Here is a 23,409-nt window from a genome sequence, read left to right as displayed (position 1 = left end):
GATTCCCTACGTGGAAGAACAGGAAAATAACCACGAAGGAAACCACGGAACGGATGGCTGGATGAAGTACAAAAGGATGTCGAAAGAAGAGGAATAGGGAGCTGAAAGGTCAACAAAATAAAGAACAATAAATTGAAAAAGTAGCTGAAACGGACTCGTACACACTCACATCTGGCAGAACGGTGGAATCTGGAATTAATGATGATGAATAAGCTACATTCACTAAAGTACTTTAAACCTTATTCAATGTATTAATCTTAAAACTACTACAGCAATACCTATAACCAAAAAGAACAGCAGCTAACCCACAGCAAGACTTTGAAGGAAAAGGAGAAGGAACAAAGCATATAGGATAGAAAATTACAGTTTCGCAGAACTTGTGACCAGTGAGATGCGGCGCACTCTGTGCACAACTTCGAGAAAGAGAGAAGAAACAAAATATGTTCGAGGTTATTTCACATGAAATCAGTCCGACTACTAAAGAGCTCCGCAAGTTTTATATGAACGAATTTCTTCTTAAAAGAGTAAAACGTTTATTAAGGGAAAGCCATAACTTGTCTAATGATGATGACTCGTCCGTTTGACACGAATATTAATTAACATTAAAAATTATCAGACATCAGTCTTAACGAATAATCGGATCGAAAGTTAGACAAGTTATTAAACACCAGGGTTGGCAGAAACCATGGTTTTTATTGAGAAAAAAAAAAACAGGTTTTTTAGTTTAAACCAGGCTTTTCTTGGTTTAAATAATTTACTCTATGCATTTATATTAGATATGAACAGAAATTAGTTTGTTTTGCCTTGGTGTTATTATGCAACAACAAGGTTATGCTGGAAGGTCACACAAGCTTAAAGCATCACTACGCTAAAACTGAGGTATTAAATTACAAATTTGGTATGTAGATATTATTCAATAAAATTAAAGTCAAATCCAAGTTGATGTTGGAAGCTACGTAGGCAATTGATAAATTTTGCCAATTTCTATCAATATATTTAAGCAACCTTGGCTTCTTTATAAAACAACAGGCATTCATTCAAGTAGAAATATATAATTTGGTTTTATTTCGTATGTTTAGGCTTAACATCCTTACGAAATACCAAGGTTATCACGGAGAAGACTTTCGCTTAAAGGGACACCTCGAATCGCTACTTGGTTTACACTTGAAAGATGGGTTGTGGTTCGACCGAGAATTGAACACGGGACCCCTTGATTAAAAGGTGAAAACTAGATAAATGTAATGCGGATGGTTTGATATGTGGAAACGTCACCACGAAGTTCACACGATTTAAAGCATTTTTCGTTCTTTTTTCTTTTTTGTTTAAACCAGTTGTTTTTTTTTTAAACCAGCTGGTTTAAACCAGCCAACCCTGTTAAACACAAAACAAAAGAATGCATTTTTACTATGAATGAATACGTACCTTTACGTCCAGCGCATTCTATATCAAAACTAAGAATTCGAAAGGGAGCAACTTTTGCCCACTCTCCTTCTGGTGGGTGAGAAATAAAATCTTCCCAGGATACATCAACCTCTATCTGACACCTAGAAGTTAAAGGAACTGAAGAATTGTTTTTCGATCTCATACGCCATTTACCAGGTGGAAGTTCCACCCAACTGCAGCCAACTACATTTGTATCCACCATAAATCTAGAAGAAAATAATATTTATAAATAGTACAAAAGTTATTTCTGTAAATAATAATAAAAAACACTGAAGTTTATACTACATCTAAAAGGACATGAATTAAAAACAGAAACAAGATTCTCAGCTACAAACAAAACCAGTGGTCGAAGTGAGACGACATGCGGTGGTATGCCATACCGCCTCTGATTTTTCAGTGATGAAGGCATACCGCCTCTAGTTTTTTAGTGATCAAGACATACCGTCACGCAAGAGTAGATGCTAAATACCTTTAATAAATTCATTTTTATACACTGTACTTGACAAATAGCTTTCCATGTAACAAGATTTTATTTCTTATGTAGAAATAATTTTAAAGTTACATTGACATATTTGTCATCTACTTCCTCCCTTTGTTTTTAAAATGAGCTGTCTTCAAAGAAGTTCATCTAGTTTATATTTTGATGTGCCATATTGAATTGTTTCTTTAGTATGTACGCGTGTGTCTTCTTGTCTTAATTCATGTAAGTGTCGTGTTTTGAGCATAAGCGGATTTACGGGTTCTCTGCTGTGGAGGCGATTCTTCCAGGAATCTCTCTCAGTCGAGCGGGGGATCCGGGAGCTTTCCCCCAGGAAGTTGTTAATATAAAAACTCAGTTTTTGAACATTTTCGTGTATACAACATTTATTTTTTTTTCAGAAAGTTGTTGCGAGGAATCACAAAGTCTTTCCATGCTTCACCCCATAACTAAAGAGAAGCTCTCTCGTGGTTTCCAGTGATTATGTAAATAGAAATGCAATCTTTTAGGCAACATACCCTCACTGTATTTCAACATGTAGATAGCCGGTATGTCGAGTCAAAATCGTAATAAAACATACCGCCTCTGCTTTTTTTCCACTTCGAACACTGAACAAAAGTAGAACATTTCAGTTCTGGAATGATGTGAAATAACTGCCTCATATTCTTCACCTTGTAATCGATAGACCTGAAGTCGAATTTTCCCACAACTATCATGATATTAAGTTTTTTCTGTTCCACCAGGCGAATATCGTAAGTATCTCAAGTGCTTTCTTTTAACTGTTTATTTATTTATTTTTCACCCATAATAGAGCTACTACTCCAATTGCATTAAGTGTTCAATAAAAATATTATATATAATGTTACACAACATTGTTTAAAGACTTTTATAGTCCATAGTAGAGATGCAAGGGCTCGAAAAAAAACAGCTTTTTTTTTGGGAAAAAACTCGGTTTTTTCTGCTTCGCTTTTTTGCTTGGGAAATTTTGGACTTTTTTCAAAATTTTGCTTTAAATTGATAAAGCATACTTTGTTTCGCTTCTCTACAGCACAAGAACTCATTTGATTAGTGGTTGATGTAGATAATAATATAGAACCTCTAAAATAAACCATGAATTTCGAAAAGATTTTTTTAAAATTCTGAACATATTTATATTATGAATTCCAAAGGAGTAATCAATATATATATAATAATTTTTTAACTTCTTATACACAAAAATAAGTACTTAAAAAAAATACACAAATAACTAGCAAAATTGTATGTAGTATTTTTACTTCAAAATATCACACACCCTCTTTTTGAAACAAAAAATAAAACATGAGAGAAATACATTTATATGATAATCTTAAAAGCTGCACATCAAGAGCTTGGTTTCCGGTGGTTCTGTACATTCTTGAATTTTTTAAGTTTTAACTTTTATATACATTGTATGTATATTTCGAACAAATTTTTCATTCATTGATCACATACGTAATAATGTTACCACCTATCAGGTGCTTGGAATCTGCAAAATCGGTAAAATTCCGAATTCTATAATGCACTGACTGTTTCTTAAGCTTGTTCAGAATCGGGAAAGCAATAAATTTTCTGTTAATGGATCATATGTGTAATAGACTGTTCATCTGATCGTGCGGTTTCCTAGACTTATAACCACCATCACGGTTTACCCAGTCCTGAAGGATTCTGAATTTTTAACGACAGGAATTCAACATATCATTACGAAATTAAAAGAGAGAGAGAGAGAGAGAGAAAGAGAGATAAACTATGGAATACATTTAAGAAGAGAGGAAAGAATCAGTCACTGTTCCAGTTCCAGTTCACAAGAAAGGCGACAAAACTGAATGTAATAATTATCGAGGCATTTCTCTTAACATTCTATTAACAAGATTAATTCCATACGCAGATGAAATTATTGGAGGTTATCAGTGTAGATTTAGGGAAATCGATCAACTATCAACCAGATATTTACTATTCGATAAATACTCGAAAAGAAATGGGAATATATTACCCAGTACATCAGCTGTTTATTGGTTTTAAAAAGGCTTACGACTCGGTTAGGATGGAAACATTGTACACATTCTTACAGAATTCGGAATACCGGAAAAGCTAGTTAGATTAATTAAAATGTGTTTAAATGAATCCCAAAGTAAATGAAGTCCGAGCAGAAAAATTCTTGTCCATGAGCTTCCACGTCGAGAATGGTCTCAAACAAGGAAATGCGTTATCGCCATTATTGTTCAGCTTTGTTCCGGAATACGCTATAAGGAAAATTAAAGATAGCAGCCAGGCCCTAGAGCTGAATTGTATTCACCAGGTTACGGCGTATGCTGATGATGTAAATTTAATAGGAGATGATAGGAGAACAATAGAAAGAAACGCAGAGTCCTTATTAAACGCTTGCAGTGACATTGGTTTAGAAATAAATGCAGAGAAAACTAAATACATGGAAGTTCACCGGGATCGTAATATGGCAAATTATGGATGCGTTAAAATATCATATAATACTTTCGACAAAGTGGATACTTTCAAATATCTGGGATCAGTATCACCAGACCAAAATCCTATCCACAAAGAAATTAAATGTCGACTGAAATCAGGAAATTCGTGTTATTATTCAGTTCAAAGTATTTTGTAGTCGCGAATTTTGTCGAGGAATTTAAAGCTTAAAATATATAAAACGATAATCATGCCTGTTGTGTTTTATGGTTGTGAAACATTGTCGCTTGAGGGAAGAACGCAGACTGAAAGTATTTGAAAATAAAATCCTGAGACGAATATTCGGACCCAAGAGAAACGGGAATGAGGGAAACTTCATAACGAAGAACAGCATAATTTATACGATTTACCAAACATCGTTACGGTCATCAAGTCTAGGAGGCTCAGGTGGGTAGGTCATGCAGCCAGAATGGAAGAAGATAGGAACGCTTTCAAAATTTTAACTGGAAATCCAATCGGAAAACGTCCATTAAGAAGACTTAGGCGCAGATTGGAGGACAATATTAAAATGGATCTCGCAGAAATAGGAATACGAAGTAAAAACTGGATACCGTTGGCTAAGGATTGAAGTCAGTGGAGAGCTTTTCTGACCGCGGCATTGAACCTTTGGATTCCATAAGCCATAGAGAAAGAGAATATATTGAAGTTAAGCACAACTGCACAACAAACATGAGTGAGTGGTTAGCTTATGCGCTTCTATCGGGAAGTCCGGGATTCAACCCTGCATTCGACCATTTTGACAAAAAATTTTCTTAATTGTATCTGTGAATGTAGAGATAATGCGTGTACTATGAGTTCTGGCTGACTTCCTTTCTTATCGTTTTTAAATTGTTGTTATTACTAATTACAAGCAGTGACGGATTTGCGAAGGGGGTTAGGGTGGGGATGTTTTACGTGTGAAACTTGTACCCCGAAATTACAGAATTTCTAAAACAAACGAAATATTTGTTATTCCTTTACTCATAAACTTCAAGCTCTTCTCAAATAAAAATTAGGTATTTTTAGAAAAACTAAACATTAATAAGAAAAACCCCTCCCAAAATACTTTTCTAAATCCGCCACTGATTATCAGTATAAAATGGTCTTTAAGGTTGTATCCGGAAGGTTATTGCTGAATATACAAACAAAACGAAATATTAGTTGTGCTTGTACTCATAAACTCCCAAATAAAAATTAGGAAATTTTAGAAAAACCAAGCATTAAGCAGAAAAACACTCCCAAAATACTTTTCTGAATCCATTACTGATTATTTGTATAAAATGGTATTCAAGTTTGTATCCGGAAGATTATTGATAAATCATTGTACAGCTACAGTATAACAAGAATGTGGAAGTACGCTTTGACAGATATACTGACAAACGTAAGCTCTGATGGATATATTGAAAAACAAAAGTTTAACTTATGTGCTAGAAGCTAGAGTAGGCTTACTAATCTCTAGGAAATGAAACACGCATGACTAAAAAGAAATGATGTAGAAAAGAAAAAAATGTCGATAACTCAGAAGTTAAAATAAATATCTTCTACAGTTGCCCTCAAATACTACTTACTTTATGTTTACTTTAGTTCATAAAACATGTGTTCCATCCATCATGATGGTGAATTCCAGAGCGAAATATAGCATTTAGGTCATGAAATCTTATTTAACTTTAGAGTATACTATAAGGAAGCTATTTAAATAGAAAAATCATGAAAATGAGAGAAGCCAAAATTTCCAAAATTCTCGTTTTTTTCCCAAACAAGCCGGCTTTTTATGTGCAAAAAACCATCGATTCAAAAAAGCCGGCTTTTTTGCACCTCTAGTCCATAGCTTCAAGATACGTATCACACATGTTTCTTACAGGTCACATGTAGAACAAAAAGTAGAAGAATGCTGAAATATTACGAATTATATAGATCGCTCCAGACCATTGTATCATTTATCAGTAAATTTCCCCCCTTTGTAATTTTTGAAAATAAATATCTTTTGCACATTCAATAACTAAGACTTGAATTCCACCCGTGTTTATTTTATTTGACTAACGTTTCAAATGTATTGACTGTGTTCCGCTAATGCTGACTTCTCTGGTTGATTTAATCGTATGTAACTTACATGCTCCTCACATCAAGTCTTATTTGTACGTCACGTCTGTCTAATGTATGTTAGGTACCTCGAATAAAATAGGTCGTTTATTGAATAAATGTGTAATAAAAACAATTCGAAGTACCTACAAATGAAGTAAGTCGTTTATCGAACAAATATGGAATATAAACTATTCACATGCCATCTTTAAAAATCAGCAAATGTTACACTTGTGATAGATCAAGAAAAATTAGACACTCAATTAATGTACTTGTGGCCTAACAAAAAGCGTGGTAACGAGTCAATTCACTTCTAACTTAGCTGAAATATCCGTTGTTTGAACAGGAAGAATAGGTTTCTGGAAAGTATTTGAGCCCTCCCCACCCCCTCAGGATACGCATTTCAATGAAACTGTAATGATAAAAATCCATAATATCATCCCTTCTTTCAGCTCCATTTCGACGCGGGCTGAACCTGAACTTAAACGATATCGGGATTAACACCATCCCCTTACTCCCATGCCGATGGGGGATGAATTTGGACTTAAATGGTATTGGAAGTGTCTATTCATTTCAGCGACTCCGAAAACTGGATCCGACACTAATATTGGTTGTATTTTTTTTCTTACATATCACCTCTTTCCTTAACCCCAGGGTGCTTGAGTTGTTTTATTCCCATAGTATTTGCTTCTAGATTTTAAGCCAAATGTGTACCTGGTTTGGGAAATTGCTCCAGGTGTTCCGGTTATGCTGAAACATATACATATATTTTTATAAAGAACATAGATATAAAATATTCTTTTGCCCACCCCTTCCCCCCTTAAAACAAAGATGTTCAGAAAAGCTGGGACAAGTATCAGTTTAGTTTTAATGAGGATTTAAATTTCGAGTTTCATGTTCCTAGCTTGAGAGGTTTGTAAGTACTCTTATTTTTCGCACAAATTATGACCACATCCCTTAGGATATGCGTTTTAATCAAAGTAACAAGATAAAAACCCAGTTCGAGGCAGGTGGTAACTATATGCATAAAATGATTTCAATTAGCTTTACCGTTCTCCCATGATTTGGCCTAACTTGATAGGTTCGTGAGTTACTCTATTTTGAGAAAAAAAAAAAAAAAAAATAATCATATTCCGCTTTAGGATATACATTTAAATGAAAGTGACATGAAAAAAGCAGTCTCGAGCAAAGCATTAACTATGTTCGACAATTCGTTTTAAATTGGTTCCACTGTTATTTCTTGATGATGAAATAGACTACAACGTCGATTTAAATCTGGAGGAAAAAATTGTTCCCTTTTCTCCCCTGAAACATATTCAAATATCTTAAACCAGAGTTTATATAGCGAGTTTTAACACCTGATTATCACCAAGAACGTCTTAGGTGGTGCCGGGGAGAGATTCAATACTCCCTCAATGCTCCACAAAGATGTTTCATCACTTCCAGATAGTATTCCTTCTGGAAGGAATCCATTATATATTACCTTCAGACTAGAAAAGAACACTGAGCGACACCATATCCGACTGAACGCCAAATCTTGATTGAAACGCATCTTGATCTTGTATACATGATTTTATAAAAATATACAGGGTGCGGCACGTAAAACCGGCCCGTCGTAATATTCTGGTATATTGTGTTTTTGGCAACACTTAAATAATCTACCTTCCTACCAAGAGATGGCGTGTCGAGGTCGGGTCGACTTACGTGACCTGCAGCAGTCACGTGCAGCCGCAGCCAGTGAAACTTGTCGAAACCAGTTGAGAAAAAGGCCTCGTTGTGTTAAGCCGGGTGAGTGTCAGTGTGTGATAATGCCGTATTCGATACCCGAGCGTGTTGCCATTGTTGAAGGGTTCATTCTCACTGGATCTTTTGTGAAAACAAAGAATTTGTTTCGGGAGAAATTTCCAGGACGTTCTGTGCCAGCGAAAAGCACCATTCAGGAATTGATTGAAAAATGGCGGCGTACAGGATCGGTTCAAAATGCTCCCAGGAACAGACGACCATCTGTCTGCACACCTGAATTAAAGATGCAGGTGGAGGAGATAATGACAAGAAGTCCTCGAAAGTCAACCAGGAGATTGAGTCAACAGGTTCATGCGAGTGAGAGAAGTTGCAGACGTGTTTTAAGGGGACTGAAGTTAAAACCGTACCGGATAAGTGTTGTGCAAGAACTGAAGGAGCCTGACCTACAGAAGAGGGTGCATTTCTGTTCATGGCTGTTGAGCAATGTTGCCAGTGGTTTCTTGGATCCACTAATGCTCATCATGAGTGACGAGGCGTGGTTCTACCTGTCTGGGTACGTAAATTCCCAAAACAACCGGTATTGGTCGACAGAAAATCCACACGCAATCCACCAGGTACCCTTGCATGATGAGAAGATTGGTGCTTGGTGTGCCATTTCCGCCACACGCGTTATTGGGCCCATATTCTTTGAGACGACAGTGAACAGTGACGTGTATATGGGAATCCTGGAGGAGTTTTATACACACTTGACCGAAGAGGAGCGTCAGTTATGTTACTTTCAGCAGGACGGTGCAACATGCCACACATCAGCTGCATCATTGTCCCTTGTGCATGAGATGTTTACACCAGAGAGGACAATCAGCAAAGGCTTGTGGCCTCCTCGGTCACCAGACTTGTCCACGTGTGACTTTTACTTATGGGGATATTAAAGGAAAGAGTATACGAAACAAATCCACACACAATTGAAGAACTCAAGACCAGGATCCAGGATGTCACCAATAGCATTACAACACAAGAACTGACAAGGGTATATATGAATCTCCTCAATCGTGCTCACATGTGTGTTGAAGTGGGCGGAGGACACTTTCAGCACCTGCTGTGAAGGTGAGTAGTCATATTCAATACATTACATTTCACTTATGTGTTGTAGTTAATCATATTCAATACATTACATTTCATTTTATGTGTTCACTTTACAGGCCGGTTTTACGTGCCGCACCCTGTAGATATAAAATGCATTGGCAAGGCAATACACAACTTATAAAAACTAGTTATGTGAGAGCTTCGATACTGTTTCAGTATCAAACACAAAGCGCTTTGTGTCTGAGAAGGTAATGATACATATCAAAAACATTCCACCATTAGTTTTTCCAAGAGTTCTATATTACCTTCTCAGTGTATTTCTCATTTATATTACTTTTGAAATTCATAATTCTACACAAAACGTACCTGATATCGAAATCCACATTTGATTCGAAAGCCTGATAATTGTACGTTCCAAGTGCTGCATACACAACTTCCTTTTCGAGAAGACGCTTAGCAGGTGCTATGAGTCTTGGCAGAGCAACTGTCACTTTCAGAAACGGAACCTTCTGTCCACCACGATATCCATAAATATTCTCTTTCTTTTGAAGCTCCACAGCAAGCACTGCTTCAGTTACACCATCCTTGTTTGATCTCATATCGTCAAGGATTGCCTTATTTAAAGCAGTCTGAAACGATATATTAAATGGAAGTTGGAAACAGCGGGAAAAAAATGGTGTGTCACATGCACTTTTCTGTTACAATTATGCAGATGTAATTAAAGTAACGCATGTTTCCATACTGCAAGAAGAAAACACGATCTATTTATGTGACTTACCAATGATTTAAAGGGTTAAGATTTTCTTTAAATTTTGAAACAACATTCATATAAAACTCTTTTCTGCGAAAGTATGTAAACTAATTTGTATAGAACAGAATTTTATAAATGAATAGAATAAATTAATTACTTAAGACTTTAAAAAACAATTTAAGCCTTCGAGCTGTATCTAATAATTCTTTTTCATAGAAGACTATCAACTATACATACTCATTAATTTAAATTTCAAAATTACTTGTACAACGGTGAACAAATTTGCCAAAGACGTTAATTCATTGTGTTATAATAAATACCATTGATAGACTCTTCAATACAAACTTCCTGAGGTCAACACAGTGGAACTGCTTCCGTCAACTATTCACACCAGGTTTACACAGAAAATCGGTCCATAAGAAAATAAGTAATCGGCTAAAGGAGACGGTGATAATGAGAAATGAATGAAATGGTGGAATGAAGAAAGTGGGAGGAAACGGGAAAACCCCGAGAAAACCCACGAGCACGGTGTTTGTACACCACAAAGTCCACACGGCGCGAGCTTCAAAAGGAATGTTTCATGAAATAAATTAATATGAGAAATACTCAATCTCGCAAATACGAAAATTAACATAATTATTTGAAGTCAAATCCTTTTAACAGTAATAGGGAATTACCTGATTTAGTTGGTGGTTTGGATTGGATTTAGTGTTTCTGTCAGTGACAAGGCTATATGAGACGTGGACCTACAGCTTAACGTGGTATCCGAAATACATGAGCTTCTACCGGGAATCGAACCCGAGTCTTTCGCACCAAAGGCGCACACACTAACCATACCCATAAGGGAACTCAAAATTATCTGATTTGTTTCCCTTTAAGTGATGACCTGAATACTGTACATGCAAGTTTCAAATTGATTTTTTTTTTTTTTTTTTTTTTGAAAAATACTGAAGCCATGATCCCTATATATATATATATGGTGTTTCAGATAAAACGTCCAGTGCTTATAAATCCGAAACGGCTGAGAATAAAAAGATAAAACAAAAACTGAGATAGGAAAATGTCATAGGGCGCATCACATGGTGTTGTTGTGGTGACCCCCAGGGCCCTCCTTCAAGGGGGCCCAGGGGCCAACTTCTAATTTTCAAATAGGAACACGTATTGAATCATACCTCATTCAATAGTACTTGAAAAACGAAACAACTTTTGTAGGAAACAATTTTCGATTTGGACCACCGTTTTTAAATGGCCGCAAAAAGTGGGTCCTATATCAGATAAAACGTCCAGTGCTTATAAATCCGAAATGGCAGAGAATAAAAAGATGAAACAAAAACTGAGATAGGAAAATGTCATAGGGCACATCACATGGTGTTGTTGTGGAGACCCCCAGGGCCCTCCTTCAAGGGGGCCCAGGGGCCAACTTCAAATTTTCAAATGGGAACATGTATTGAAACATACCTCATTCAATAGTCCTTGAAATACGAAACAACTTTTGTAGGAAACAATTTTCGATTTGGGCCACCGTTTTCAAAATGGCCGCAAAAAGTCCTGTATCAGTTTGAAGTTGGCACCTAGGCCCCCTTCACTGAGCTTCCTGAGGATCACCACAACAACACCACTTGATATGCTTTATCATCGTTTCTATCTCAGTTTTTTTTTCATCTTTCTATTATCAGCCGTTTCTGATTTAGGCCTATAAGCACTGGACGTTTTATCTGATACAGAACCCACTTTTTGCGGCCATTTTGAAAACGGTGGCCCAAATCGAAAATTGTTTCCTACAAAAGTTGTTTCGTTTTTCAAGTACTACTGAATGAAGTATGATTCAATACGTGTTCCCATTTGAAAATTTGTAGTTGGCCCCTGGGCCCCCTTGAAGGAGGGCCCTGGGGGTCTCCACAACAACACCATGTGATGTGCCCTATGACATTTTCCTATCCCAGTTTTTGTTTTATCTTTTTATTCTCAGCCATTTCGGATTTATAAGCACTGGACGTTTTATCTGAAACACCCTGTATATATATATATATATATATATATATATATATATATATATATATATATATATATATATATATATATATTGACTTGGAGTTTGAAGTACCTTCTTCGCAAGGCGTAGACTTGCAGTTTAGCGGGAAATTCAAACCATGTATCAATGTGCTTCTATGGCGAAAGGCGAAAACGCTAACCATTTTATTGCAATAAGGGAGTTAACTACATACTTTATATGTTTTCTTAGTAAATGGTATGTACTTCTTAAAGACCATCAACACATGCAAATAAAACAAAAGTAAATTAATCGTGTAGTATTGCAAATTAAAAACTTCAAACAATTGAATTAGCAACTAAAATATTAACTATTACAGCACAACACATAAAATTACACTTTTTGTATTTTCACTTAATTTTTGGTTATTGGACAGAATACTTCTACTATTTTATTATTATTATTATTCAATACATCAATTTATTATATTATTAAACTAATAATTAATAGTGAATTTACCTTAAAAGGCAAACAATGGTTGTCAGTAAAATTCTCGGGAACTTGAACAAAAAAATATGGCGAAAATCCGTGAACATGGCAGCAAACAGAATTACCTTCCATTGTCACTCCATACATACGCATTATTGGAACTGGACCAATTTGATGTCCTGGCATTCCTTTCAATGGTTTTCCTAAAATAAGACACATTATATTTTTCGGTTTCCTGACTTTTACTTATATAGTAATATGCAATATATTTACAGGATCAAGAGAATAGCCAGAATAAACAAACATATACGAAGAAAGTGATTACAATTTAAAATATAAAATATGTGTTTCTAGTATTTCTATTTCTTTCTAGGACAGTTTGAAAAACAGATTTTTAACCATTAAATATCTTGGTGGTCTAACCCTCAGCAACTACTGTTTTAAATATTGTTGCACTGTAGCTACTTTTCACGAGTTGTCACTTTTATTGCAAAATTGTTTGCAGTTCACCAATGTGCAATGTCTCTGCAAATGTTTCAAAAATGTCATATGCGAATGGTTATCTGATCCAAACCAAACCTCTTAGCAAAACTAACTGTCTGTGTACAACCACTACATATACGAAACTACTCTTTCAGGTTGTTTCAACGACTATTAACAATACTATACCGTGATCATTAATAAATTAATTAAGGAAAGCGGTAGGGCATAAAATTTAGGTAATAAAATTTACCCTGATCAATGAATTACTCATTCTAGGTTATTTTCCTACAAATTAATAATGGCACATTGTAATGTCGTTAATGATATAAAATATGAAAAAATAAAATAAAATTGTTTGGTCTATTTTGAGAGAAAGGTGTGAACAAATTACAAGAGAAACGAACAATGCTGTACTATAGGTCATCATTAATGACACTGATTGCAGAACAATGACAAACTGATTTACAATGTATGAAGGAAATCAATCATTAAAACTGTTTTCTCGAGAATGTTTTTTGTTTCAGATTTTAGCTCTCGGATGAAGTACCCTTTATTTAGGAGTGTAGGAGGGGGAAAGAAAAATAATAATTGTGCAACCGTCTAAAAATCTTATGCTTAAATAATGTCCAATTATTGAACGATATTGTTGTTTGTCTTCTGCACATCCACACAGAATTTAAAAATATTCTTTTTCGACATGTAGTGATCATGAGAATAAATCAGTTAAATTCTGATTTTTTAATTTTAATTTTAATTTTTTTTTTAATGATTTAAGAATTCTTCCACGCCTACACAAGCTCAAAAGAATAACTGCTTTGCATGGCCTATAGCTCCACTAATACTTCGCTGTTTTTTTTTTTTTTTTTTAACGAGTATAACTATGGGTTAAGGCTCTGATATAAAAAGCTTATTGATTACTAAGCAGTAAACTATTCCACAGGTTAACAGGTCCTTCATGTCGTCTGAGATTTCATAGTGATTTGTCATTAACGTCCTTTTATTTTCGTATTTCTTTTCTCTTTCTTCTATTATAAAATCAGAAAGTGATGTACACAGAATCAAAGAATTTAATTAATTTTTGAATGACCGAACTGGAATTACTTTGTTCCAAACATAAATCGAGCGTTGTTAAAGTTGACCCGCACCTATGATTTGTCAGAAAACTATCCATTTTATTCGCTTTGCTTTGTTTTCGTATGTCTAGGCAGGTATACCATCCTTTGTTGACTTTTTTTTTTCTTATGAACATATATAGGCATATTGCTATTGCAATAATTGTACAACTAACGCTTCTTTCACATTGAGGCGGCGATTTGCCGTCGCCGTTCTTGCCGCGAATGAAAAACATGCGAACAGGGTTGATGTGCAACTGAAGAAACAAAACCTTATGACTCTTAACGTGTTGTGGTGGTTGAAATGGACAGACGCAAAAAGTGTCTTCTACTTGCCTTGTTAATACAGACAGGAAGCAAACAAACAAACAACAAAAAGACACATATGGGTTCACCCCTTTTTAGAGAAGTGGTATTTTGAAGGAGATTTTTCTATACTGTTTCCACAATTGATAGACTTGAGCAAAATAGCGGCCAGGTTCTGGATATTTAAAATACCATCCCGATATTCATCTGTTGTGACTGAGAAAATAGGATAAAGTCCTTTCAGGATAGTCAGTAGTTGAGATCTATCCCAGAATCCCAAGTCAACACTCAACCACTAGCCCAAGGCTGGTCTGTAAGTATTATTATTATTATTATTATTATTATTATTATTATTATTATTATTATTATTATTATTATTATTATTATTATTATTATTATTATTATTATTATTATTTCGGGTTTAATCGTTTGTTTTAACTGTTCCGACTATGGACTCAAGTCTTTAAAAAAGTGCTCTAGTCCCTGAATTCAAGGAATTACACCCATAGAAGTGTTACGATAGTTATAAAATATATAAAATACGGTATACTTATCACAGATCACATTATGAATTCTCTCTTGCTTTGCGAAAGTACATGGTATTATTACTAAACACCGGATTACGAAATTTTATGTAACAAATATAGAGCAAAGGATTGTAAAATATATAATATTGTTGAAATATTTGATAGTATATATATATTTCAATTTTGGGGCACCAGAAATTTATAGATTACAAGCTCATTTGCCCAGCGCTACCCGCATTATTTATCTCAATCTGCTATTACATAGAAAAAATAATTTGTGTTGATTTGGACTCTCTTTAATCAACGACCTATGGATTCGACACTTCGGTAGTATCGGTCGTTTTCGATTACTTTTACATGTCATCTTTTCCCATATATTGTATGTAACAAGTTTGGTTAAAAGCACTCCAGGTGTCCTAGGCTAGAAACGCAAAACATACACACATCCATACTATCGCAACCACTCTCTACTTTTTCCTGGCAACACTTGCTACCTCTCCCAACACCCAAGCGGCAAATCGCCGCCTATATGTAAAGAGCTCCATTGCTTGCAATGTCTCACTTGGCTATACGCGGCAATCTGCCGCGCCGCTTTCTAGCAGGGAGAGCCGGCTGTTTTTCCTCGCCGCGTAAATTTGCGGCGACCGCCGCGCATATATGAAAAGCTCCATTGCTTTCAATGTCTTTCTACCCTGCGCGGCAGTTCGCCGCCAAATGAGAAAGGGTTGTAAGGACTCTAAGTCGCTACAGTAAGCCAGCGAAGCACTTTTAAGTACATGCCTAAGCTTCGCAGCCTAGTCATGTTTTAGTCATTCCCGATACATATGGAAAGAGGCAGCAATAAGTATCTTAAAAGTTCGTGACTGATTTAAGTTTCAGATAAGCCTTCTCCTTACACAGCAATAGCTTTGAATGTAACCACAAAGCTAACGATGAAGAAAATAATATTCTTTATCAAGTAACTTCAGGATAAGAAGTTCTTATGAAAAATCACGGATCCTATAGGTCACACCAATCTACTATAATTAATAAAGGAAGATCAACAAGCAGTCATTTGAAAATTCAAATTTAACAAACAAACAAAAAATAAATAAATAAATAAATAAAAAATAAATAAATAAAAAGACGCAGTATAGTCCAGACTATACATTATAATGTTGGAGATGAAAGCGTTTGTTTTATTGTAATAGCTATACTTTTCTAAATTAACAATTGTTACTATCTTCCACTCTAATTGCAATCGAAGTTAAGATATGAAATGCTCAACTCGAGTAATAATAGCAACACATACACTATGTTGTCTCCATTTACCTGTATAGTGATCAATATCCAACTGTTGAAAGATCAGACTGTCTTTCTCAGTATTCAAGAGTGGAGGTGGAGGACGACTCCATTTAATACTGGTTTGCTGAGTTTCTGGACCCTGTAGATAGAAAATATACAAGAAACGCATTTGTATCTATTATTATTTAATATTCAGTATGAAATCGTTGTATAAAAGAATTTAAAGGATTAGAGGATGAAGACGGTATGTAACAAATTGTACATTTCAAGAAAACTGAGGTCAAAAGTTTTCATCTATAACATACCCCTTTCGACGTTTCTGAATCTTTTCATCCAGACGATGAATCACTTAAATGAGGTGTTGTGTAGCAACAATTACACATAGCATTTACATTCACCGCCAGAACTCCTAGTTTCAAAATATGTAACATGATACCTTCATCCTCCAACCCCTTCAATTATACAAGACGTACCTGATGCGATGTCACACCTCCATGAAAAAAAAAATCATTCTGTCATTACTTGCTTAGAAGTCTCCATGTACCACAGAAGTTTCTCCATTTTAATCTTGTCCATCAACCGGGGTCTTCCCCTCCTTCTCTTACCTTCCGTCACACCCCTTCTTTCTCAAATAATGTCCTAACTAATAAATGTCAAACATCCTAAAGCATCTGTGTAAACAAATCATATTTGTGTATAGTTTCAACGGCATTCTGTTGCCATCATCAGTTCGATTTAAAGCAACCTACGTTGCTTGCCGAACGTTTTGAAAAACTTCATTGGCAGAAAAGATACACTTGACGACTTGAGTATTCTCAGTTTTTGGATTCTGTATTAAAATACACGAACGTATCATTTGAAAAAAGGCAACATTCCAATATTTGCCAAAATTAGGTTTTGTAGCCAATTATTTACATATTAAAAGGCGTATCCATTGCATTGACGAAAGTAAACATTCCACCAGTTTAACCTGATATAATGACCTTGAAACATTCTGTTGAAGAAAAAATATTCCTGGAATGTTTCCCTTCTTCAACGGATGGTAGCACTAATGACTAATTCTGAAGTTATGAGTTGAGTTGTTATTGTGCAGGTTTTGTTTCTTCAGTCTTCATTTATCGGAACTTGTTTAACTTTCTTTCAAATCAGTTTCTTTATTGGGAAGTGGCTTGTATTTTGTGATTGAACTTTCGTATTGTTTGATTGTCACGTGAACTAGAATGACGGATTCAGAAAGTGAAACTCCGAGGAGAGAGAGAGAGGAAAAAAAAAGTAATAAAGATTTAAATTGGTCCAGTTCATTTCTAAGTTAGCCGTTTTTGAGAAATTAGCACAAAACAGAATAAAGACCGTAATCCTTAATGTTTCTAACGGATAAGATGGTGACAGCATAAGTCCCACCGCTGAATGTTTTTAGTATGTTAATGTGGAAGACAGTTACATCAATCCTAGGAAGAAAAAGAAATCATTACTAATTATGTCCATGAGCAATATATAAGCGAAATTCCACTGGCTTTAAAACATAATCTTCAGATTGAGAGAATTTGATCCTAAATCATAAGCTAGCTTGAAGAGCCGAAAGAAATATACGTATGTTCCATGAAAATCGGGAATTTTGAACAAAAATCATTATTAGCATGCTTTCATATAAACAGAATGAATTCACTCTCTTTTCTCTGACGAACTTCAACCCCAAAAAATACGTCTGTCATTCCACCCACCCACCCACACACACACACACACACACATATATATATATATATATATATATATATATATATATATATATATATATATATATATATATATATATATATTATGAAGGGATATAATTCAGTCCCTTATTATTGTCCAATCATGTCTGAAAGCAGTGGAAAGGATTGTGAACCCTCAAAGAATGAGTGCCATATTGTACCAAAAAAAAAAAAAAAAAAAAAAAAAAAAACTATGATAAAATGTACCTTCCAGATTGAGGAAGGAATAATTTATTCCCGTATTACCAACTGATTCTAAACTCAGGTGCTGGGGAGCCACGTAAAACAATATACGCTATATTGCACAACAATCAAATGTTTTTGATGAAGCTCATTGTGACACACATATTTTTTTAACCGAGTGGTAGAAAGTCACTGATTTTCACCGCAAGAAATGGGTATTGTGAAAAAGACTCAAAGATACAGCATATTGTATAAAAATCGAATAATGCTTACGGAAGTTACTACGAAACATCTTTTTAAAACTGGTGTGAGAGGAGGTAATTCAGTCCCTAATTCTTGACTGATTTTAACTTCATGTAGTGGAGATGGAAGTCTCAAAGATAAAGGCCATGATGACTCAAAATTGAGTCACTTTGGTAAAAGTTATCGAGGAAAATTATTGTTATATTATTTAAATACGAAAATTTTGAAGTTCAAGAAGCTTGCCTCCTTTTATCTACATATCCTTGATCAATTTTCTACCGCAACCGAGGATGATGTTCGACATAGCCTAATGAAAATATAAGCCATGTTTTATCAAATCGAATTGTTTTCACGTATAGGCAACAAATACAAATTTGAAATATCCAAAGATACTAAAACTATAAGCATGTGAAAATTTCAATATAAAACATGTGCCAAGACTTATTAATTCTCGTTGAAGATTACACGTGTATATTACCAAAATATTGGAAACTCTATTCTGTATTAAGGAACACAAATAGGTAAGTACTTTAGCTTTATTGAAGCATGTATTCCATACGTTCTATTAATCGATATTTTCACGCAGTTAGTACTAAAAAAATGTATGTATATACAAAGTTGAAACATGGGGTAGATTTAAAATATTTGAAGTTACCATTGTGCTTAAACCCCCTCAATAAGAAGGAAAGATTTCTTTTAGAGAAAAAAAATAACACTTACGAGACGAAATCTATAAAGAAACTACCCTTTGGCTAGCTAGGGCTCCGGCCCCATGCCCCCGAGTTTGCTCGGCCTACGGCCTCGCATTTCTTATCTATCGCCCTTTGCATCAATAGTGAATTTCGTGAACTTGCTCTTCATATTTCCTGAATCTGCCCATCCGGGGACTTCGCCCCCACACAGTCTTTGCTCGGCCTACGGCCTCGCACTTCTTAAACCCACAATCCTATCGTTTCTTTTCCTATTTCAACTATCTAAAAGATAAAATTTTGTATCCCAAGAAAACGCCCATTTAAATAGCATGGGGATTTCTTCATCCCCCTTTAGACTCCTAAAAAATTAAAAATATTCACTTTTGGCAATTTTTCTGTCAGTTAGTTCTGGAAGGCTACAATCATGCCAAATTTCATTATTCTAATTCTGCCGGAAGTGCCTAAACATTTTGGGGTGTAGAAGACGTCCCATATAAATAACATGGGAAAGATTTTTCAGTTTCCCATAAAATCACTCTACGGTTGGAAATTTTTATTTCTGATGATTCACTTAGGTAACGCTAACGAAAACGTACAGGCATACCGAATTCCAAGTTTTTATTCCAATTCTAAGTATCTAAAACATGAGATTATAGGTCCAAAAAAAGGCCCATTTAAATAACATGGGAAAATTCTTCATCCCCTCTTTAGACCCCCTAAAAATTAAAAATATTCACTTTTGGCAATTTTCCTGTGGGTTTGTCCCGAAAAGCTACAATCATGCCAAATTTCATCATTGAAGCCCTACAGGAAGTGCTCAATAATTTATGTCAGCTCATGTAGTTTTATATATAGTTAGGATAGGATTAGGGTATTTTTTCTTTGCCTATAAATAGAAGTATTGTATAAAATAGTAATTTTAAAAAAATCACTAACACATTCAAAGTTGATTACACGGGTCAGTTTCCGGTGGATGCATAAGCGGTTCAATAATCACACAAGAGATTATAGGTATGTGTCATACATTTCTCAGTGCTGAAAACTATCTTCACTTAAAAAAAAAATAAAAAAAAAAAAACTTTCAACGAGTGCTAAGTACAGTATGCTACCTTATTTTCCGTCACAGAACAGTTTTCAGGGATTTTCATAAACTCTGGAACGAACATCATATATATCATGCTGAAAAATGTTTATTGAAGTTCAACGTTCTTTTTCAAGACTGTGGTTACATGAGACGCAGATGTACAGTTTAAGATTAAATCAGAACCACCACAATGCTTTCCCACCGGAAATCGAACCCGGAACCACATGCACTAAAGCGCACGCGTCAGCCACTAGACCTGCGGGAAGGACATTATGCTGCTTATGCTGAAAAGTCAAACATGAATTTAATTATCTTCTTTAATGGCTTGGATTTAACTTTAAAAACTCATTACTACTGCCATGTGACAGGAAAAATTGAAGACTGATCAATATAATTACCTGCCCTAATAACTCTTGCGAATCTATTTCACTGGCTTCGGCTTCAACTTGGTCCATTAGGGCTAACTGTTCTTCAAACGTCCCCGCATAATCCTCATCTTCTTCATCCATCCTGAATTATAAAATAAAAACATTATTATTATTATTATTATTATTATTACAGTAAAAAAAAATTAGAACATAATGCTTTTTCCAAGATTTTTCCGTTTTGCTATGTTTTATGTAATTTACGTGAAGTGTTCATTACATAGATGGCCATTTTCCACTGGGCTCGCTCGCGCTTGCGCTCACCTGTCTCTACTGGGCTCGCGCTCATCTGTTTTGACTGGGCTCGCACTCACTCGCGCTCGCACTCAACTGGGCTCGCGCTCACTAGTACTCGCGATCACTTCTCTCAACTGAGCTCGCACTCACTTCTCTCGATTGGGTTCGCGCTCACTAATCTCAAGTGGGCTCGCGCTCACTCGGACTCGCGCTCACTTCTCTCAACTGGGCTCGCACTCACTTGGGCTCGCGCTCACTTATTTCTTTGGGGCTCGGGCTCACTCGGGCTCGCGCTCAATTATTGAGCCCGAGCCCGGTTGAGCGCGAGTGCCGAGCTCATGAGCGCCGGGCTCGCGAGTTTGGACACCTATGGTTCATTAAAGATACCCCTGACCTACTTACGTTGACTGAGAGACACGAAATTTGGTATAGACATTAGTCCTTCTCTCCATAGGAATATCCATTGGCCACACACTTTTCCCATCGCTTTATGCAGTTGTTGAGACTTTGTTTATAGAAGTTCGCAGATTGTTCCAGAAGTTATGACTTGACCTCAGAAATCAAGTTAGGAAGATGAAAGTCAGATGGTGCAAGGTCAGGAGAGTTGAGTTTAACGTTCCGTTCAGCAGCAAGGCTATATGAGACGTGGACCTACTGATTAACGTGGAATCCGAACCACATGAGCTCCCGGGTCTCCCACGCCAAAGGCGCATATTGCTAAACGCTTAGCCACGAAGGAGCTCAAGGTCAGGAAAGTATAGGAGATGGGAAAGGATTTTATACTCGTAAGATCGTGCTTCTCTTTGGGCAACATGCGAGTTGTGAACTGGAGCTTTGTCTTGAAGGATACGGACATCTTTAATCAGCATTCAATTTTTCTTAATTTTGATGGTATCTCGTAATTTCTGCACCAGTGAAGCATAGTACGTCCCTATAATTGTGGAACCCTTCGGCAGCAAATCTATCATCTCCATGATGGGTTGATCTCCATGAGTATTTCATAAAACTGTATGTCCTTGCCCGCTAAGGGTTGGACATGGGACTTTTTTGGAGTTAGTGAATAAGCATGCTTCCATTACTTTGACTGGGCCTTAGTCTCTGGATTATAGTCATGGATTATTTTTTCCACACACCCTACACTTATCTTGACATCTTCAGCTAGTTGGCAAATGATTATGTGGCGATCCTCCAAGATAGTGGCTTCCACTTACCCAATGGTGTCCTCATCAATGGTAGACTGAGGTCGGCTTGGAATGGTGACTGTTTCTACGGAAATCCAATCACACTTGATCTGACGATACCAGTGCTTTTCAGCATATGATAAGCTTCCTCTCCGTAGCTGAGCTTCCAAGTTCTTTCACGTCCTAAAATGTTCTTTTTGGTGTACCTTTCACGTACAAAAATTTGATCATCGCTCGGGATTCAATTGAATCCATCGTTACACCTTCTTTCAGTTTAGTGCCTGTATCACAGAAAATATTTGGAAACTTTTTTCATAACCTATAGAGATATGTATGAACAGACATGTAAAATTTCAGTATTCTACATTAACTACAACCAGTCAAGGGAAATCTTTAATGAACGTCCCATATACAAAAATGCAAATATGAATTACACTATGTGTAAATACGAAGCAAGAACTCTCATAGTACAGGTATTCAGTGACTAATATGAATATATACCATATCAAATAACTAGTGATTGCCTTACCATCCTATTATTATTTTAAGGAAAAATATCACAAAAATTTTAAGAAGTATACATAACAGATTTAGTAAGTTAACACTACAATAACGATATTTTCGATCAATACATGCGAATCTTTAAAATCATAAACTATGTTAAAAGGATCCTAATTAAAAGTCAATTTATCATGATATATTCATGTCCCTTAACCACATACTTTTGAAAGTTCCTTGGATATATATTCTTGATCATATTTCTAGTTAGAAGAAAATCAGGATTTAGTACTCAAGCCGTTCGGATGAAATAACTGGTACGTAACTGTCTGGATGTGACGATACTTTTTGTTTTTTTGTCTGGAAAATTTATCGAAAGAAAGAAAAAAAAACTCAAAATCTTAAAAATTCTTTGACACATTGGACTACATGGTTAATTAGCAACAGATGTTAGAATTTTTTTGCCATGAGATACTGATGTTGCAATTTTATGAAAATTTTTCTTAAAATTTGTATTTACTTTTTATTTTCAGAAAAAAGATCAAACTTTTAAAAATACCAATTAAACATCCATATTTCGAACTCAAATATCCTAATTTTTATTATAAAGAAGAAAATATCTAAAGAAAATTCACTTTGTGGCAAATATTTATTTTGGGAATTTCTCGAATTATTATTTTTTCTACCTTAAAATCAAATACTGGGAAAATTTTCCTTTTATTTATTTATAAATGTTTCAGATACAGATCTACGGTCATTTTCATTGAAACAGTGTCCATTTTACAATAAAATATGTAGCACATTTAGGATTGAATGTGTTTTTAAAAAAGTACGGGAGCGAAACTTCCACAGTCATTTAATACATAAGC

At 35.4% G+C, this 23,409-nt stretch overlaps 1 protein-coding gene across 1 annotated transcript in view; it reads right to left on the bottom strand.

Annotated features, from left to right (window-relative positions):
* PolD1 (DNA polymerase delta 1, catalytic subunit) overlaps positions 1–23,409 on the bottom strand; it is a 75,599-nt gene that overhangs the window by 43,727 nt on the left and 8,463 nt on the right. Inside the window, exons 3-7 of the mRNA XM_081751628.1 lie at positions 20,598–20,709; positions 16,271–16,382; positions 12,562–12,734; positions 9,668–9,930; positions 1,423–1,649 (exon numbers count right to left, since the gene is read on the bottom strand). Of these exons, the coding sequence (XP_081607754.1) occupies positions 1,423–1,649; positions 9,668–9,930; positions 12,562–12,734; positions 16,271–16,382; positions 20,598–20,709 (887 nt within the window). The remainder of the gene's footprint in view (positions 1–1,422; positions 1,650–9,667; positions 9,931–12,561; positions 12,735–16,270; positions 16,383–20,597; positions 20,710–23,409) is intronic.

The sequence above is a fragment of the Thermobia domestica genome, chromosome 3 (genome assembly GCF_964235325.1).
Source record: "Thermobia domestica chromosome 3, izTheDome1.hap1.1, whole genome shotgun sequence".
NCBI classification, from domain to species: Eukaryota; Metazoa; Arthropoda; class Insecta; order Zygentoma; family Lepismatidae; genus Thermobia; species Thermobia domestica.
This window is presented reverse-complemented; position numbering and strand designations above follow the sequence as displayed.